General features: G+C 54.8%; 1 protein-coding gene across 4 annotated transcripts in view; it reads right to left on the reverse strand.

The window, feature by feature from the left end:
• Rph3a (rabphilin 3A) overlaps window positions 1–14,688 on the reverse strand; it is a 195,596-nt gene that overhangs the window by 33,010 nt on the left and 147,898 nt on the right. For all 4 annotated transcript variants that reach the window (XM_046456542.2, XM_046456543.2, XM_058583156.1 and 1 more), the window contains one exon: window positions 9,020–9,166. In XM_046456542.2, the coding sequence (XP_046312498.1) occupies window positions 9,020–9,166 (147 nt within the window). The remainder of the gene's footprint in view (window positions 1–9,019; window positions 9,167–14,688) is intronic.

Genomic DNA, 14,688 nt, shown 5'->3' on the forward strand with positions numbered 1-14,688 from the left:
CCACCTAAACATTGTCATCTGATCGACGCTTATTTATGGAGCACCTGCTGCGAGCCGGGCAGGCAGGAGTCGACGGTGAGAAAGACGGTTGGTCCTGCCCTCAGGGAGCTGAGGATCTAGGGAGGGATTCAGACGTTATTTAAATGATCACTCAGATCCTCATGATGATACTCACCGTGAGCACTCTGAAGACAAGTAGGGACAGCTGTGAGAACTCACGAAGAGGCACAGGGACTTTCAGGATGGTCCTTAAAAGGGTGGGATCAGCAGGTACAAAGGTCGTGCTCGGCAGGGCTGGTGGGCTGGGTGGAAGGAGTTGAGGGTCCCTGGCCCAGGACAGCGGCAAGGTCTTAGGCAGAGAAGACCCAACTTGCCCCCTTTGGAACGTGTGAACAGAGCCCCCGAGGCTCGGAGAGTGAGGGCCTGGTGGAACGAGGTAGGTTCTGGACTTTGTCTACGTATGGGACTCAGCCAGGTCTTTCCAAGTGACAATGCTGACCCAAGAGGGTCCAACTCAGGGGTGGGGCCAGAGCCCCTTAGGAGGCCATGAGATGTCTCTGCAAGCCACTGGGCCTTGGGAGTCACACTGTGCATTTCCTGTTGCTGTTGCAATAAATAATCACAGACTTGGTGGCCTAAAATGATGGGAGTCCAAGGACATTTCTGCAGGGCAGATGCTCACGCGCACTTCACTGGGGTAAAGTCGAGGTGTTGGCGGGGGTCCATTCTTGGGGGGGGGGCGCTCTGGGGGAGAAGCGGCTCCCTGACTTTTCTAGCCTCCGGCAGCTGTCTGAGTTTCCTGGCTCGTGGCTGCTCCCTTCACTGTCTTCAAAGCCAGTGGTGTGTGGCGTCTCCCACTCTGTGACGCTGACTCTCCCGCCTCCCTCGCATGGGCACCTCTGCCATGACGTGGGGTCTCCCTGGATAATCTGGGGTTATCTTGCCATCCCAAGATTCTTGGTCACATCTGCAAAGTCCCTTGGAAGGACCATCCTAGGAATGCAGATGTGCACATCTTGGGGGGCCTGCTGAGCACACCCACCGGGTTCCATTTCCACCTCCTCCGGTCTCCATCTAACCCTAGCTTCCTCCCCTGGCGCCTGGCTGTGGACGTCAGCCCAGGCAAGCTTTGGATTCTGAGAGTGTCCGGTCACCTTCTCCAGGTGTTCCTGCCCAGCCCCATGTCACTGTAGAGTCCCTCCACAGAGACATCACACACACACACACACACACACACACACACACACACTTGCAGAATCTAGGCCGGGTGCCAACTCTGGACTGAGTTTTCTGGGTTCTGTATCTGAGTTTTTCCACTGCCTGGCTCTGGGACCCCAGGAAAGTGATTTAACCTTCCTGAGCCTCAGTTTCCTTCATTTGTAACTTAGGGAAAATAAAGTCCTTACCTCTGAGGATTGTTGCAAAGATAAAATCAGAGTGTTGGCAGAATGCCTGCGGGTGGTCCCTACTCAATGACAGTGGCTGCTCCTTCTTTGTTCTGGAGAGGTGTGGCTTTTATAATTCCCTGGACTCGGTTTCCCTTGTGACCAGGGTGTGGCCATCTGCCTCCGCCACCTGTCCTTCTAAAGCTTTTCAAGGGGCTGAACCGACTAGGGCTTCATGGACCTCACGGCCCATTTCTAGACACACACAGATGGCAGGTGCTACGTGTGAATGCGTCTGCCCTGGCACTTCTCCAGAGGCACAAGTTCCCCGTGTGTTCAGAACCCACATGCACTGACATGCCTCCTTGAGCCGGCAGGCTGCTCAGCCCAGGGGCCATGGGGATCTGTTTGCTTCTGCAAACAAGCGCCGGAGGCCACCGGAGGATCACAGCCGCCTGCTTGTTCAGCTCAGGTTCCTTGGAAAAGCCCAAAGTATCCTCCGAAAACATCAAGAGACAGCTCTAGAGCCGTCCAGCTCTGTTGCTGCAGAGACCCGGGACACGGAGGAGATGGACGGAGCACGCACCACCCCGCTGATCCCTGTGACCCTCTCTGCGCCCATCCTTGACGAGAGCAGGAAATGACACGCAGTGGGCAGAGCCCAGTGGCTGCCTTTGAACACTTGAACTTGGAAGACCAAGTTCACCAGGATTTAGGAAAACGTAGCCCAGCGGGGCGGGGTGCATGCGACTCTCTGTCTCTGTCTGTCTGTCTGTCTCTTTCTTCTCTCACTCGCCATCACCTCCAGACTCGGCCCCTCACTCGTCCCCCACCCTCTTTGTTCCATTGAGTTTATTGAACTTGGCACTTTCTGAAGCCAGCGCTGCACCATCTGCTGTGCACGGGGAGCGGCTGTGGGCCGAGGCCGGCCTGGGGCTCTGGCGCAGGGTCTCTCGGGAATGTGTCCTCAGATGACCAACCGAGCAGCTGTCGAGCGAGGTGTGCGCCTGTCAGACTCGTTCATCCTCATGATGTTTATCACTGTCACCTGCCGGGAGCCAGAGGTCCCAGTCTCCAGCTCCATGAACGGGATTCTTGCCTGAGCCTCAGCACTTTGGGGAGGGGGTCAGCCCGGCATCCGGATCGAGGAAGCCAAGAGACAAAGACACAGAGAGGGCTCTGCCGAGCTGAGGTAGCGCTACGCAAGGCGCTGCGCCAACCCAGGTCCAGTCACAGGAACAGTAGTGTGAGTGCTTACTGTGCCTGGGTGCTGTGCTAAGTACTCCACATGCATGTTTTCCTTAAGCCATCATCAACCTGTGAGATCAGTTCCATTATGCATTTCCACTTTACAGATGGAGAAATCAAGGCACCTGCCCAAGGAATGCAGCCCAATAGGGGCAGAGAAGGGACTGGCAGCTAGAAGCAAAAACTAAGAACAAAGTCTTAGTTTTGTTCAGTGCTTATAGTTGGGGCTCAGTCCTGCTGAGCTCCTTGTGGTGCCTGCCTTCCTTGTGGTGGTAAACAGTGTCTAGAGAATCTAGTTCTGGGGGCTGCAGGGGACAAAGCCCACTGTGGCAGGCAGGCAGGAACTGTCCTATTGAAGGAAGATGTAGGTGAATCCATTAGGCTGATGAATATGTGGGCCAACCTATGGATATTATTGATTCTCTCCCTGAAACCATCTGCCAGGTGCCTTCCCCCCTGCAGGCTCCAAAGACAAGAGGAGAAAGTGAAAGACAGATTCAAGTTCAAAGTCTGGTTTGGTTACATAAAGACTGCGTACCCCTGGGCAAGTGGCTTAACCTTGCTGAGCTTCAGTTTTCTTGATGGTAAAACAAGGACAAAGGTCTGTTTCTCAGTAAGAACATTAAGAAGAATAAAGGAAATATAAAATGTTCAGAATTCCCTGTACAGCCCTTGGAGGTGAATGTTTCTCTGTGGAAGGCAGGATAGGACGCTAGCCCTAGGGCCAGCCATCCCGGGTTCATAATCCCACTCCCACGACTTATGAATTGTGACTCTGAGAAATTTGCTTAACCTCTCTGTGCCTCAGTTTTCTCATCTGTGAAATAGGGATGGTGGTGATATGGGGTACCACAAATAAGGCCGTGGTGAGGATTTCATTAATACACGTACATAAAACTTGGTGCCGGCCTGGGATGCTTTACACCAGCCATCTGTTGTGATTACTTCCCTAAGAAAGGAGGAGGATTATGGGAAGATTCCAAGCAAATGTTTTTTCCTCTTTGTGAACCACCAGCAAAAGGGCAAGGGTGACGGTTCTCAACAGGGGGTGACTCGGCCGCCTCGGGGGACACTGGGCAGTGTCTGCAAACACTATTGGTGGTCACAACTGGAGAGGTGTTATTACAGGCATCCAGTGGACAGAGGCCATCGAGGCTGCTAAGCACCTGACAGTGCACACAACGGCTCTCCAGCAAAGAACCGTCTGTCCCAAATGTCACGTGTACTGAGGCCGAAAAGCCCTGGGCCACCGGGACTTGGCGGCTGCATGGCTGTACCGAATTCCCATTGCACAATGAGGTCAGGGAGGCCTCGAGGTGAACGTGGACCCATGGGGGCGGGTGGCCATCTGGGTTGTGGGTCACACGGTGTTTGCTGATCTGTGCCCTCCTCGGTGGCAGGCGCTGTGCTGGTTGTGGAATTCAGAAAGCTCTCGTTGGCATCTAAGGCCGATTCTTTGAAGCACAGGGTGGGGCGCGGTGGGTGTTGGAGTGCACTGCTCTAATCCCTGGGGAGACTGGTTCTCAGCCCTGGGGGGGGTTCAGCGCTCCCCCCAAACATGATGAGATCTCTGAATATGTCTTCTGAAAATGCCCATGTGAACATGCATAAATGAGCCTATGATTCTGGCGAGCCCCAAACCTCTGAATCCTATCCATGGAGCGTCTAGAACTAGGTTGGGCAGGGGCGGGGGGGGGTGTCCTCTTTTAGGAAGAGGAGAGCGGGGTGCGTTCACGATCTCCTTGTCACACCTGGGGAAGGCGCTGACATCGGTGGGTGCAGCAAGTTTCAGCCGTCACTAATGACTTTGTCCTCTGTCCATAGTTTAGAAACGTTTTGTGCCAGGATGGGGCGTGGGGGAGCCCAGGTGGGGAGGTGGATGGAGTGCAGCATCTTCTGTCCATGACAGGTCTCTCTCTGTCCCTCCGACTTCCTTCTCCATCACTGTGTCTGGTCGCCAAGGTTAATGACAAATCCTAATTACTTTTGGGGGCCATCTGTTGAGGGAAGCTGACCTCAGGTAGAAGCTACCCAGCTGCCAGTCTGTCCGTGGACGAGCAGGATACACAAGCAGATGTCTCTGGGAGGCTCTGGACAGAGAGCCATAGGATGGGGACACAGAGACACCCCCAGACTCAATACATCCTAAAAGCCCCGTGGACAGCCCACGTCTGGCTTTCCTGCTCACTGAGGCCTTTTGGACTTGAAGCCCTTAGCAGCAGTTACGCTTGGTACCTGTAGCCCCAGCTGATTGGTTGAGGGGCAGACAAAGAGGGTGAACTGGGCCAATCAGAGCTCCTTCCCTGAGAGTTTGGAATTAGGACCAAGAAGAGCTATAGAAGCCGAGGATGAGTGGCCTGGGTGTGTTTTCTCCCACTGGGGGTGAGAAGCAGGCTTTTCCTGAGGCAGACCATGTCCTCCTTGGCTCCGCTGATACATCTGAATTCTTATATTAAATTTCTGCTTTTACATAGTGTGAGAGTCTTTAAAGATGGTTCCCAATAATGGCCTCATCCCTGGAAACACATGCTGTTCTTTCCACAGGGAGATGGGGTCTATCTCCCCCTCTATGATAGAATGTGGTGGAAAAGGTGTCCGTCATCTAAGAGACCCAACAACTCCCACCTATCCTGGGATCTAGCTGTCGTGTCAAGGTGCCGGGGCCAGGCTACTGAATAAGGACAGATCACACACAGAGAGAGGTGGCCATGTGGCCCAGGACAGGGACCCAGTTCAGCCCAGCCACCAGCTGGGAGCAGCAAGGGAAGTAACCCCAGCCAACCCCTGGCACAGCGGAATCCTGCTGGGCGGAGCCCTGCCCAGGCTCTTCCCCTCATGGGGTACAAGACTGCGGTGGCTTTAAGTCTGTACGTCTGGATGGTTTATTACGTTGTAACAGGTAATGGGGGTGACTTGTCTGGATTTGTTTTTCTAATTCTTGAAAGCAATGCCTCGCATCAAACATATAGAAAGTTGGTCACAGCCAGGGGTGCCGAAGAAGCCCCAGGATCCCGCTTAGACTTGAGTAAGGACCGTGAGGGCAAAGTGACGCCACTTAATGAGTCTCTTTCCTGGACCTCACTTCCCCTCCTTGGATGCTAACGGGGGCAGAGCCAGGTTGAGGCTTGCGGTGAGTGATGGTCTGACAGATGCTCGGGGCTCCAGGAGAAGGCAGCTCTGGTCTGAGGTGGGCCTGCGCTCCAGGGCCCCCAGAATGGCCAATGCTAGTGAAGCTACCCATGGAGCTGGAGAGTCTGAATACCCTTCCCCCTGGAGCTCTCTGGACACAGTGGCACAGCACAGGGCCAGCTCTGGCAGCAATGACCGTGACTGATTGATAAATACAACAAAGAATCACTGGGCAGGCATGGAAGAGGGTCCTACCTCCAGCCCCCAAACTGTCCCCTCCAAACCTGGGCTCTTAAAAATTTCGGGTCATACAGAGTCCAAGAATAGGGTGACAGGTTTTGAGGAAAGATGTCTCATAGTTAAGAGCATAGTTCTGAGAGTCAGCCAGAGAGGGATGGGTACCTTGCCTCTCTGTGGCCTTGGAGAAGTGACCCAAACAACTTAATTCTCACTTTCCTCATCTGAAAAACGAGAGGATAATAGGATATACTTGATAGGGTTGGGAGGTTGTTACGTTGTAACAGGTAATGGAGGGAATCAGAGAACTGGAGTTAAGGAGTTCCTTCCAATGAGGTTTTACAATGATAGCACTTGGCACATAGTAAGTGCTCAGTAAGCAGTACCTGTTATGATGAGTATTTGTCATGTTTGTTAATAATGATCCTATACCTTACTATGATGACTTCGCCTCAGGTAATAGAGAAAATCCAGCCTTGCCGAGGTGGGATCTGGGGCCAGAAGGGGGCACGGACACACACTCCTGCCATTTTATCAGTTAGGGCTCCTTTGCTTCAAGAGCTCAGTCAACCATGCAGGGTGGGGTCCCCCCCCTGGAGCAGCCCCACTGTGGATGGGTGAGAAGCTGGGCTCCTGACGTCTTGTTCACTGAGCGCCTCAGGTTCTACAGCGGGAGCCCAGATGGCACCCCTCTTCCCGTCTTCCTCCAGGTCTGATGTCTCACTCCACTTTTATCCAACTCTGCTCTGATCCCCTCCTGTGGAAGGGTGGGTGGAGCAGGAAGGAGGGCAGGTGGGAGCTTAGAAGACACAAATAGCACCGGGGTTGCCTCTGGCAATGCTACCAGTACGGGCTGCTGCTGGGAGGTGCAGAGAGACAGCCGCAGCCAGAATCTTCCAAGACTGTCCCCCGGACTCGGGGAAGCCAGGCAGAAATCACGGCCTCAGCAAAGGTACACTCTGTCGGCAGGGATTTGACGGAGCTTCCCTGGAGGCTTATCACGTCTCCTTCAGGGGAAGCCAGAGGCTGCAGAATTCCCAGGCTTGATTGTAAACCAAGGCTTCACTTAGCGTCAAAAATGAGCCTCCTCTCTCTCTCCTTTAACTCGCTGTTAAGAAGTTGCCCTTGTCCACTGAGCATGTGACCAGGGCAAAGCCCTGACAGTCCTTTGCATGCTAATCCATTACTCACCAAGAAGTACCTGCGGAAGTGCCCTCCACCTTGCAGGTGAGGAAACTGAGGCACAGGGAAATAACCTGGTTTACCTAAGATCCCATGCAGAATGAGTGACAGATCCAGTTTCAACCCAGTTCTAACTTCGGGTCCTCAGTCGCTAACCACTGTGGTCTGCTGCCACTTGGTGGGAGAATGTGCCAGGCCATGGAGACCAGAGCAGGGCCACACCTACCCTGTTGTCAAAGGCCCAAGCTGGAATCTGCTCAGTCCCCAGGGATGCTCTCAACTTGACCTCCCAAAGTGATACAACCTGGGCTCTTATCCCTGGCTGCAGCTGATTGGAGGAGGGAATATCACGTGACATGTGCCAGCCAATCAGAGAACTCTCCCTGGGAATTTGGACCCCCCCCCTAGATTCTAAACTCCCTGGGCCACAGGGGATGCGCAGAGAAACTGGCAGGCAGCATGGTGGGCCAAGTTCATTCATTCACTCTAAAAGGTATATTGCTATGCACCTACTATGTGCCAGGTTCTATCAGAGCCCCCTACTTTGGGGACTCTCATATTTGATCCATCCAGAGTGGCATACAGTAATCAAATTAAATATATAGAGTGTTAAATATGGTAGCTGGTGGGAAGTGCTCTGCAGGAAAAAGAGTGAGAGGAACATTTGCTTCCAGAGGCTAGACTTGACCTTCATGCCTGCAGGCTGAGGCCTGTGGCTGTACGAGGGGTCAGTAAACACACACACACACACTTTCACACCTGTGGCCTGCAGAACTCCTCACTCCTAAAATGTCTTTTAAAATACAAATAGGAATCCAACCTGAGCAGAGCTGCTGAGCCCATAGGAGCCCCTCTGGGGAGGAAGCACACAGCGAGAACGTGCCGGGCTGCAGGAGTCTGTCCTTTGTCAACAGCGTCTCTGATCTCCCCAGCCAGCCCCACATAAAAGTGTCTGCCGAAACTGAAATCAAAGTCACCCACATCCTGCGTCTGGGGAACATCATTTTCCTCCAAGAACCTGGTTAACCCCCCGCTGGGTGTGCCCGAGGGGGGTCAGCGGCAGAGGTTGTCAGTGGCTGGCAGCGGCGGCTGCTGCCGGAAGAGCCTGGGGTGGGGTTCTCATTTCACTGCACCCTCAAATTTCCCACTTGAGACCCAGGTCTCTGGGAGCCCTCTGCCGGCCTCTCTGCGTCCGAGCACCCAGTTTCCGCCCACTTCAAGAGGCCCCCACCGCTGTCTCCCCTTTTCTCTAGGTCACCCCCTCACCCTGTGATCACCCACATTTCCCCGGCTGCCCCTTCTCCAGCCCACCCATGTGCCATCCATGTCCCTAGCGCTGTCTTTGCTCCTGGATTTCGTCACTCTCTTCTGCACACGCCACACCTGCTTCCTATCAGCCTGGCCTCTCTGCCATCCACCGAGTTCTCCCCTCCTGCTCACTAAGCACAGGGCGCAGGGGGACCTGGACCGGGACCTGGATTCCGTCCCCTAGCCTGCCAGTGGGGGTTCCTTCCCCCATCCTGCCACTCCGGGCACAGAGGGCAGAGGCCACAGGCCCAGGACCCACAACAGCCAAGTGGGGACCTGTGATGGGCCCCCGTCCTCTTACAGAATTCATTCGAGGTTCAAATCCTCCTGCTCGCTATTTTGACATAGTGGACTCGCTGCTGAGCACAGTCACCGTCCCTGCGCTCTAGGAGGGCAGGCGCTGTTTCTCCTGTTCAGCTGCGCCCCCTGCCCATAGCCCCCACTCCGCCGTCTGGGTGCGCTGCACCTGCCAGTCACACGTGCCAGAGCCCCGAGGCAGCCCAGACCCGCCCCTGCACCCCGCGCCTCACCCGATTCTCTCCTGCTCCATCTCTTCCATTTTCTCAGCTCGAGCGATCACCCTGTTGATAATCTCCTTCTCCTCGTCCGTCAGCTCTTCCTGCTTCCTCTGTCTGTCGGGCTGACCGCTGGGGTGGACATTCCAGCCTGCCTGGAGCCTGAAAGGCAATTTGGGATGGTGTGAGGCTGGACGCAAAGCCCAGCAGGCAGCGTGGAGGAGTGGTCAGGCCCTGACGCTGGCGGCTGGGAAACTCTCGCTGTGCAAGAAGAGCTCCCCGCAGCGCCCCAGCCCCAGCCGCTCATCTGCAGAGTGGGACTCAGCCTCCCTCACAGGGTTGTTTGTTTTTTGGGGTACCGGGGATTGAACCAGGGGCACTTAATCACCGAGCCACATCTCCAGCACTTACATTTTATTTAGAGACAGAGTCTTGCTGAGTTGCTTAGGGCCTCGCTAAGTGGCTGAGTCTGGCTTTAAACTCACGATCCTCCTGCCTCAGCCTCCCAAGCTGCTGGGATTACATCTGATGGGAGTTTTTATTAAGTACTTGCACCTGTAGGTGCTCTGCAAGGAACATTGGCTGCAAGCTCATGGGAACCAGGAAGGTAATGACCTTCTCAGGAAGATTCCGGAGCAGACTTCCACAGCTGGACCCCTGCCTGGCAGTCACAGCCCTGGGTCCCAGGATGACCCCAGTGCCTCTGGATCTCACATAACATCCAGGCTCCCAGCCCCAAAGTCTCCAGTAACATTTGGGTTCCTCCCTGTGCTCATCTCCTTTTTAAAAAGCAGACACTGCCGTAGTTCCTACAGGGTGCCCATATCACCTCACCGAGTCCTCACACCACCCTACAAGGCGGGGACTGTCCTTATCCTTATTTCCCGATGGAGAGACTGAGGCTAGAGAAAGCAGGTGGTCTAGCAGAGCAGAGGCTGCTGGGAGCAGTCAATGCTGTGGCCTGTGGCAAAATCATGTCCTCTCCCCTCACACCGTGGGACCCACCCAGGGTGCTGAGGAGCAGCACCCAGTTGGAATGCAGGGCTGAACACCCCTGGAAGTTCTTTTCCCCATTAGGGAAAAAATCAGTACCTCCCAAACCTCAGGAGCCAGCACCCATTAGCCACCAGTTTCGATGACTCTCCCTGCTCCCTTCATGCGTCCGCAAGAAATTGCCTTTGACACTCAGAGTTGGAAATGAAAATCCCACCTCTCCTTCCCTGATTCTGACTTCCTCCCTCTCCGCTGATTTGTTCCCAAGAACAGAGAAGGCAGAGTTTGGGGCCAGTCTTGTGTGAGAGAGAAGAGCTGTGGTCTGGAATGTTCTGGAAGAAACACAGGTGCTTCTAGGGGACACAAATGCAGCACCCCCCCCCCCAGACCCCTCCAGTGGCATCTCATTGACTTAGAACAAAACCCAGGACTAGGTGCGTGGGCACCAGAATGAATGCACCAGATGGCAGGACCGACCTTGGGCTCTTTCAGATGGTCGGTCTCCACGTGGGAGAATTTGACCTGAAGAAAAATGAAGCCCAGCCTCTGCCCCATTCTGTGACATCCTGCCTGTCCTTCCCTGTCCCGCCTCTCTGTCCCCACTGCCACCTCTTCCCCTGGGCACACACTCCAGCCACCTCAGCCTCTGCTCACTATTGAAGCCCCAGCCCCGATTTTGGCCTCAGGGTCTCAGCCCCTGTCCCTGCCAGGATCACGGCTGTCCCAGGTCCTCTGATGTCTGGCTCCTCCTCGTGCCAGGCTCAGAGACGGCCTCCTCCAGCCCCGGCCTGGCTTGCTTTCTCCATGGCACCTTCTCTGGCTCAAGGTATCTTTAGAATTTTTTCCTGGCTGCCGGTGTCTGCCATCCCACCCCACTATGACGTAGAGTAGGAGGCAGCGGGGACCTTGTCTGGCTCAGAATCACCACAGCGTCTGGAGCATGCAGATGGCTATCTAAGAGGGAGCACACAGGAAGGGCTTTGGAGGACGACCCAGCCCCTGTGGCTGAAGACACATTAGCATCTCCTTGTACACGTGACTCAGGGAGACCGAGGCCACGGAGGGTCCTCGGTCCACAGAGAGCACCCGGAGGGACAAAGGGAATTCACTATGATCCTGGTGACACCAAAAGGTCAGGACCTTTGTCTGTGTGGCTCCTCCTGATCCCCTGAGATGGCCCTCTCGTGACATCTTAGTAGCCAAGGGATTAGGAAAAATTGAAAAAAGATATTTTTTGTCTTGATCCCGAGGAGATCCTCTAAGTTACATAGGCTTCAGGCCCCATAAACCTTTGGCTTTCAGGTCTGTGGAGATCTCAGACTGAGAGGGACACTGGGAGGAGGTTGGCTCTGCACACCAAGGACGGCAAGAAGAACAGAACAGGAGCCCGCTGCAGCAGGCCCCTGGGGATCCCTGCCTCCTGGCATATGCCACCCCCCCCCCCGCCCCGGGCATGACCCTCCCACATGGAATCCAGACTGGTCCTGCATAAGCCACTAAGCACAGTGGAAGTGACCCTGGGTGGCTTCCTAGGTCACAAAGTACATGGCAGCATCTACTTTGATCTCTGGGGTTGCTTGCCCTGGGGGAAGACCAGCCCCTGGAGGGCAGACGCAGGCTGGACCAAGTGTCCTGCCCCTCCGTGGTGTCCATATTTATCTTCTGTCGCTGCATAATGGATTCTTCCAAACCGAGGGGCTTAAAGCAACAGTGTTAGGATCTCCCAGGCTCCCTGGGTCAGGAGTCGGCAGGGCTGCACCGGGTCCTCTGCTGGGCCTTCCCGAGGCAGCAGTCACAATGTGGGTCTGCTGTGTTCTCATCTGCAGGCTCGACAGGGGAAGCATCAGCTTCCATGCAAACCTGGGCTGTTGGTAGAGGTCATTCCTTGCGAATGCAGGACAGAGGGCCCCAGGTCCCCCTGGATCTTAGAGTCTGCCTGCAGTCTCTACTCATGGGCAATTCTCCAGGAAAGGGGTCACTTCCTCTGTCCAATCCACAGGGAGAATCTCTAGTCCTGACTGCTGGGCAGAGTCCTATACATAACCCCTCCCCTTTGCTGCATCTTGTGGGTTAGAAGCCAGCCCCAGGTCCTGCCCACACTAGGGGGAAAGGGATTCTACAGGACCATGGAACCAGGAGGTGGGGTTGTTGGGGATCATCTTAAAGTCTGTTTGCCACAGTCTCCCAGGCAGGGTCCCCCATCCTTTCTTGGGTGCTCCCTGTGATAGGGGCCTCACTCTTGCACGTGAAGTCCCTACAGTCCTGTTGGAGAGACCGTCCATGCCCTGTGCGGACACCCCTCAGCCTGGCGTTTCTGCAAGTGCAGGCAGGTGTTCTGGGAGGGGCCTTGGGACACCCCAACACAGGGTGTCTCCCGGTCAATGGAGACCAGGTACCCCTCCTGGAAACCCTGGTCATGACCTAATCCAGCCCCAGCCCCAGCCCCCATGGTGACATTGTACCTGACCCTCTCCTTCCTTCTTTCGTCCCCATTTCTCTTCCTCGATGGTCTTTGGATCCCCCGTCCGTCCCCGCCATCATTCCCAGCCTTTACAGAGCAGCTCAGTAACCCACACGCAGCCCAGAGGTCATGGGCGTGGCCAGCCACCAGTCAGACCTGAAGCCAGTGCCTCACCCCATCCCGCACCTCACCCCACACAGCCCGCCAGATCAGAATGCACAGGAAGCGGAAGTTCCTGGACCCACAGCTCCAAGACACAGCAGGGACAGGGATGTCCCCGAGGCCCCTTCTACAACACCTGCTTCCATCCACAGACGGCAATCAGCAGAAGGTCCCCTGGAGGCCGGGGCAGCGCTCCAAACCCTCCCCCCATCTTCTGCTCCAGAACAGGCCGGTGACAAACAGCTCATCCAGTATTTGGAAATGGCCTGATTGGCCTCAGTGGGAGCCGCAAGCCTCCTGTGGATTTTTGGGTTTTAATTCCAAAAGCAAACGGGAAAGGAGACTGGCTTTGCAAACAGAAGCCTCTGCTCTCAGGGAACAGGATGGGCCTGTGTGGGACCCCTGGGCTGGGGAGCAACGTAGGTATGGGGGCCTCAAGAGTCTGCCCTTGTGACCAGACAGTGGCTCCCTTGCCCTGGGCCTCTGGATGCCAGCTCCGTGTCCTGAAGCCAGGAGCCCCCGTGTTAGGACCTGGTTAAAAAACCAGGGCTGGAAGCCAAAGGGCTTCTTTCCTTGGACAGGTGGCTCAGAAGACTGTACCCAGTCCAGGACCTTCCCAGAGGGCCTACTGTGTGCCCCCCGGGCCTTCTTGACTTGGTGGAGTGAATGCCTGGGTCCCCGTTTGTCACTCCCTGGTGGTGTGCACAGGGGTCTGCACAGCTCTGCATGTTGGCTCCCGGGTCTGGGAAGTGGGACTTGGGGCCATCGCAGGATTCAGTGGGAAAATGTACCTGAGGTCCTTAGCACATGGCAAGCGCCCAGAGGACAGCGGCACCCTAACTCTTTACTAAGAAATGGACTCAGATCAATGAACTGAAGACCTACTGTGTACTGGGACCCTGGGAGCTTCTGAGATGTCAGGCCGGGCCAGAAGCCGTGGGGCTTGCTCTCCAGGCGAGCGCTGGGGCTGCCGCTAGTCCAGAGTTGAAGGCTGGGCTGGCCCTCAACCTAAGCAGCCCTGGCAGCCACCTACGATGACAGCCTCAGAGACACATCCCTCGGGTTCCTGGGAAGACTCGTAGCCTAAGGGAAAGGTACAAGGCTTTGGGTCTCGTCCTGGCTCCGCCCCTGCCTGATGTGTCACTGTAAGCACCAGCTCCGTAGCGTCCCCAGGCCTGAGTTTGCTCATCTGTCAAAGGACACCAGTGACCCCTCAGGACTCCTGCGAGGCCGAGCTAGACCACGCTACCGCGTGTTCACCGCAGACCTCGGAGCAAGGCAAAGGCTCCGGAAAGGTCAGTGGTGTCTCCTTCTTCTCTCCCTCCCACCTCGTCATTCTTCTCCAATGTTTTGGCATAAGTACTTCTGAAATCCTTGCCATGGTGACAAATTTGGTGGAAAATTACCTCCAGGGCTGCACAGATAGTGGACTCCAGATTTGAATAAATGAGTAGGCTGCTTTGATAGTGAGGAGCAGGGAGGAGAGTGAGTCACCAGCCCTGGGCAGGAGGGAGACCAATGGAAGAAACAGAACGTGCGGCCAAGGTCATTAACTCCTGTTTGCTGTTCGAAGATCAGGAATCTCTTTAGACATCTGCAGACTCCCCTTATGCCCTGGCAACAGAAGTCTCTAAGTTCAGTTCCCCACCCAGCTGCACCAGCAGGAATGTTGGAGAGAGAAAGAGATGGGGGGGGGGGAATGAGATGTTCAGGTAGACTAGCCTGACTTTAAATGACAGAAATATATATCAGTATAGGAATCTTATGTCAGTGATGTAACTTTTTGTTTGTTTTTCTTATAAAAAGTTGGGGGAAAAAACAGGAGCCCATCAGTAGGATTTTTTTTAATAAATCATGGTTTTAAATTGTGTGTTGCTTGTTACGCAGCAATAGCTAGCTGATACAGCATTCACTCTGGCCAAAAAGAAAAAAAAAAAAGGAATCATGAGCCTTTTGGGATTTCCTACACTTATTTTATACATTAATATTACTTCAAATTCCAGATGTGTAAAGTTCACCATGATATTTTTAATGTTTTCAGTCACTAAAGTCTTTATCCACCTCCATA

This window comes from Marmota monax, unplaced genomic scaffold, assembly GCF_021218885.2.
Source record: "Marmota monax isolate L192 unplaced genomic scaffold, Marmota_monax_Labrador192_F-V1.1 WCK01_AAM20220418_F8-fsc00185, whole genome shotgun sequence".
Classification (NCBI taxonomy): domain Eukaryota; kingdom Metazoa; phylum Chordata; class Mammalia; order Rodentia; family Sciuridae; genus Marmota; species Marmota monax.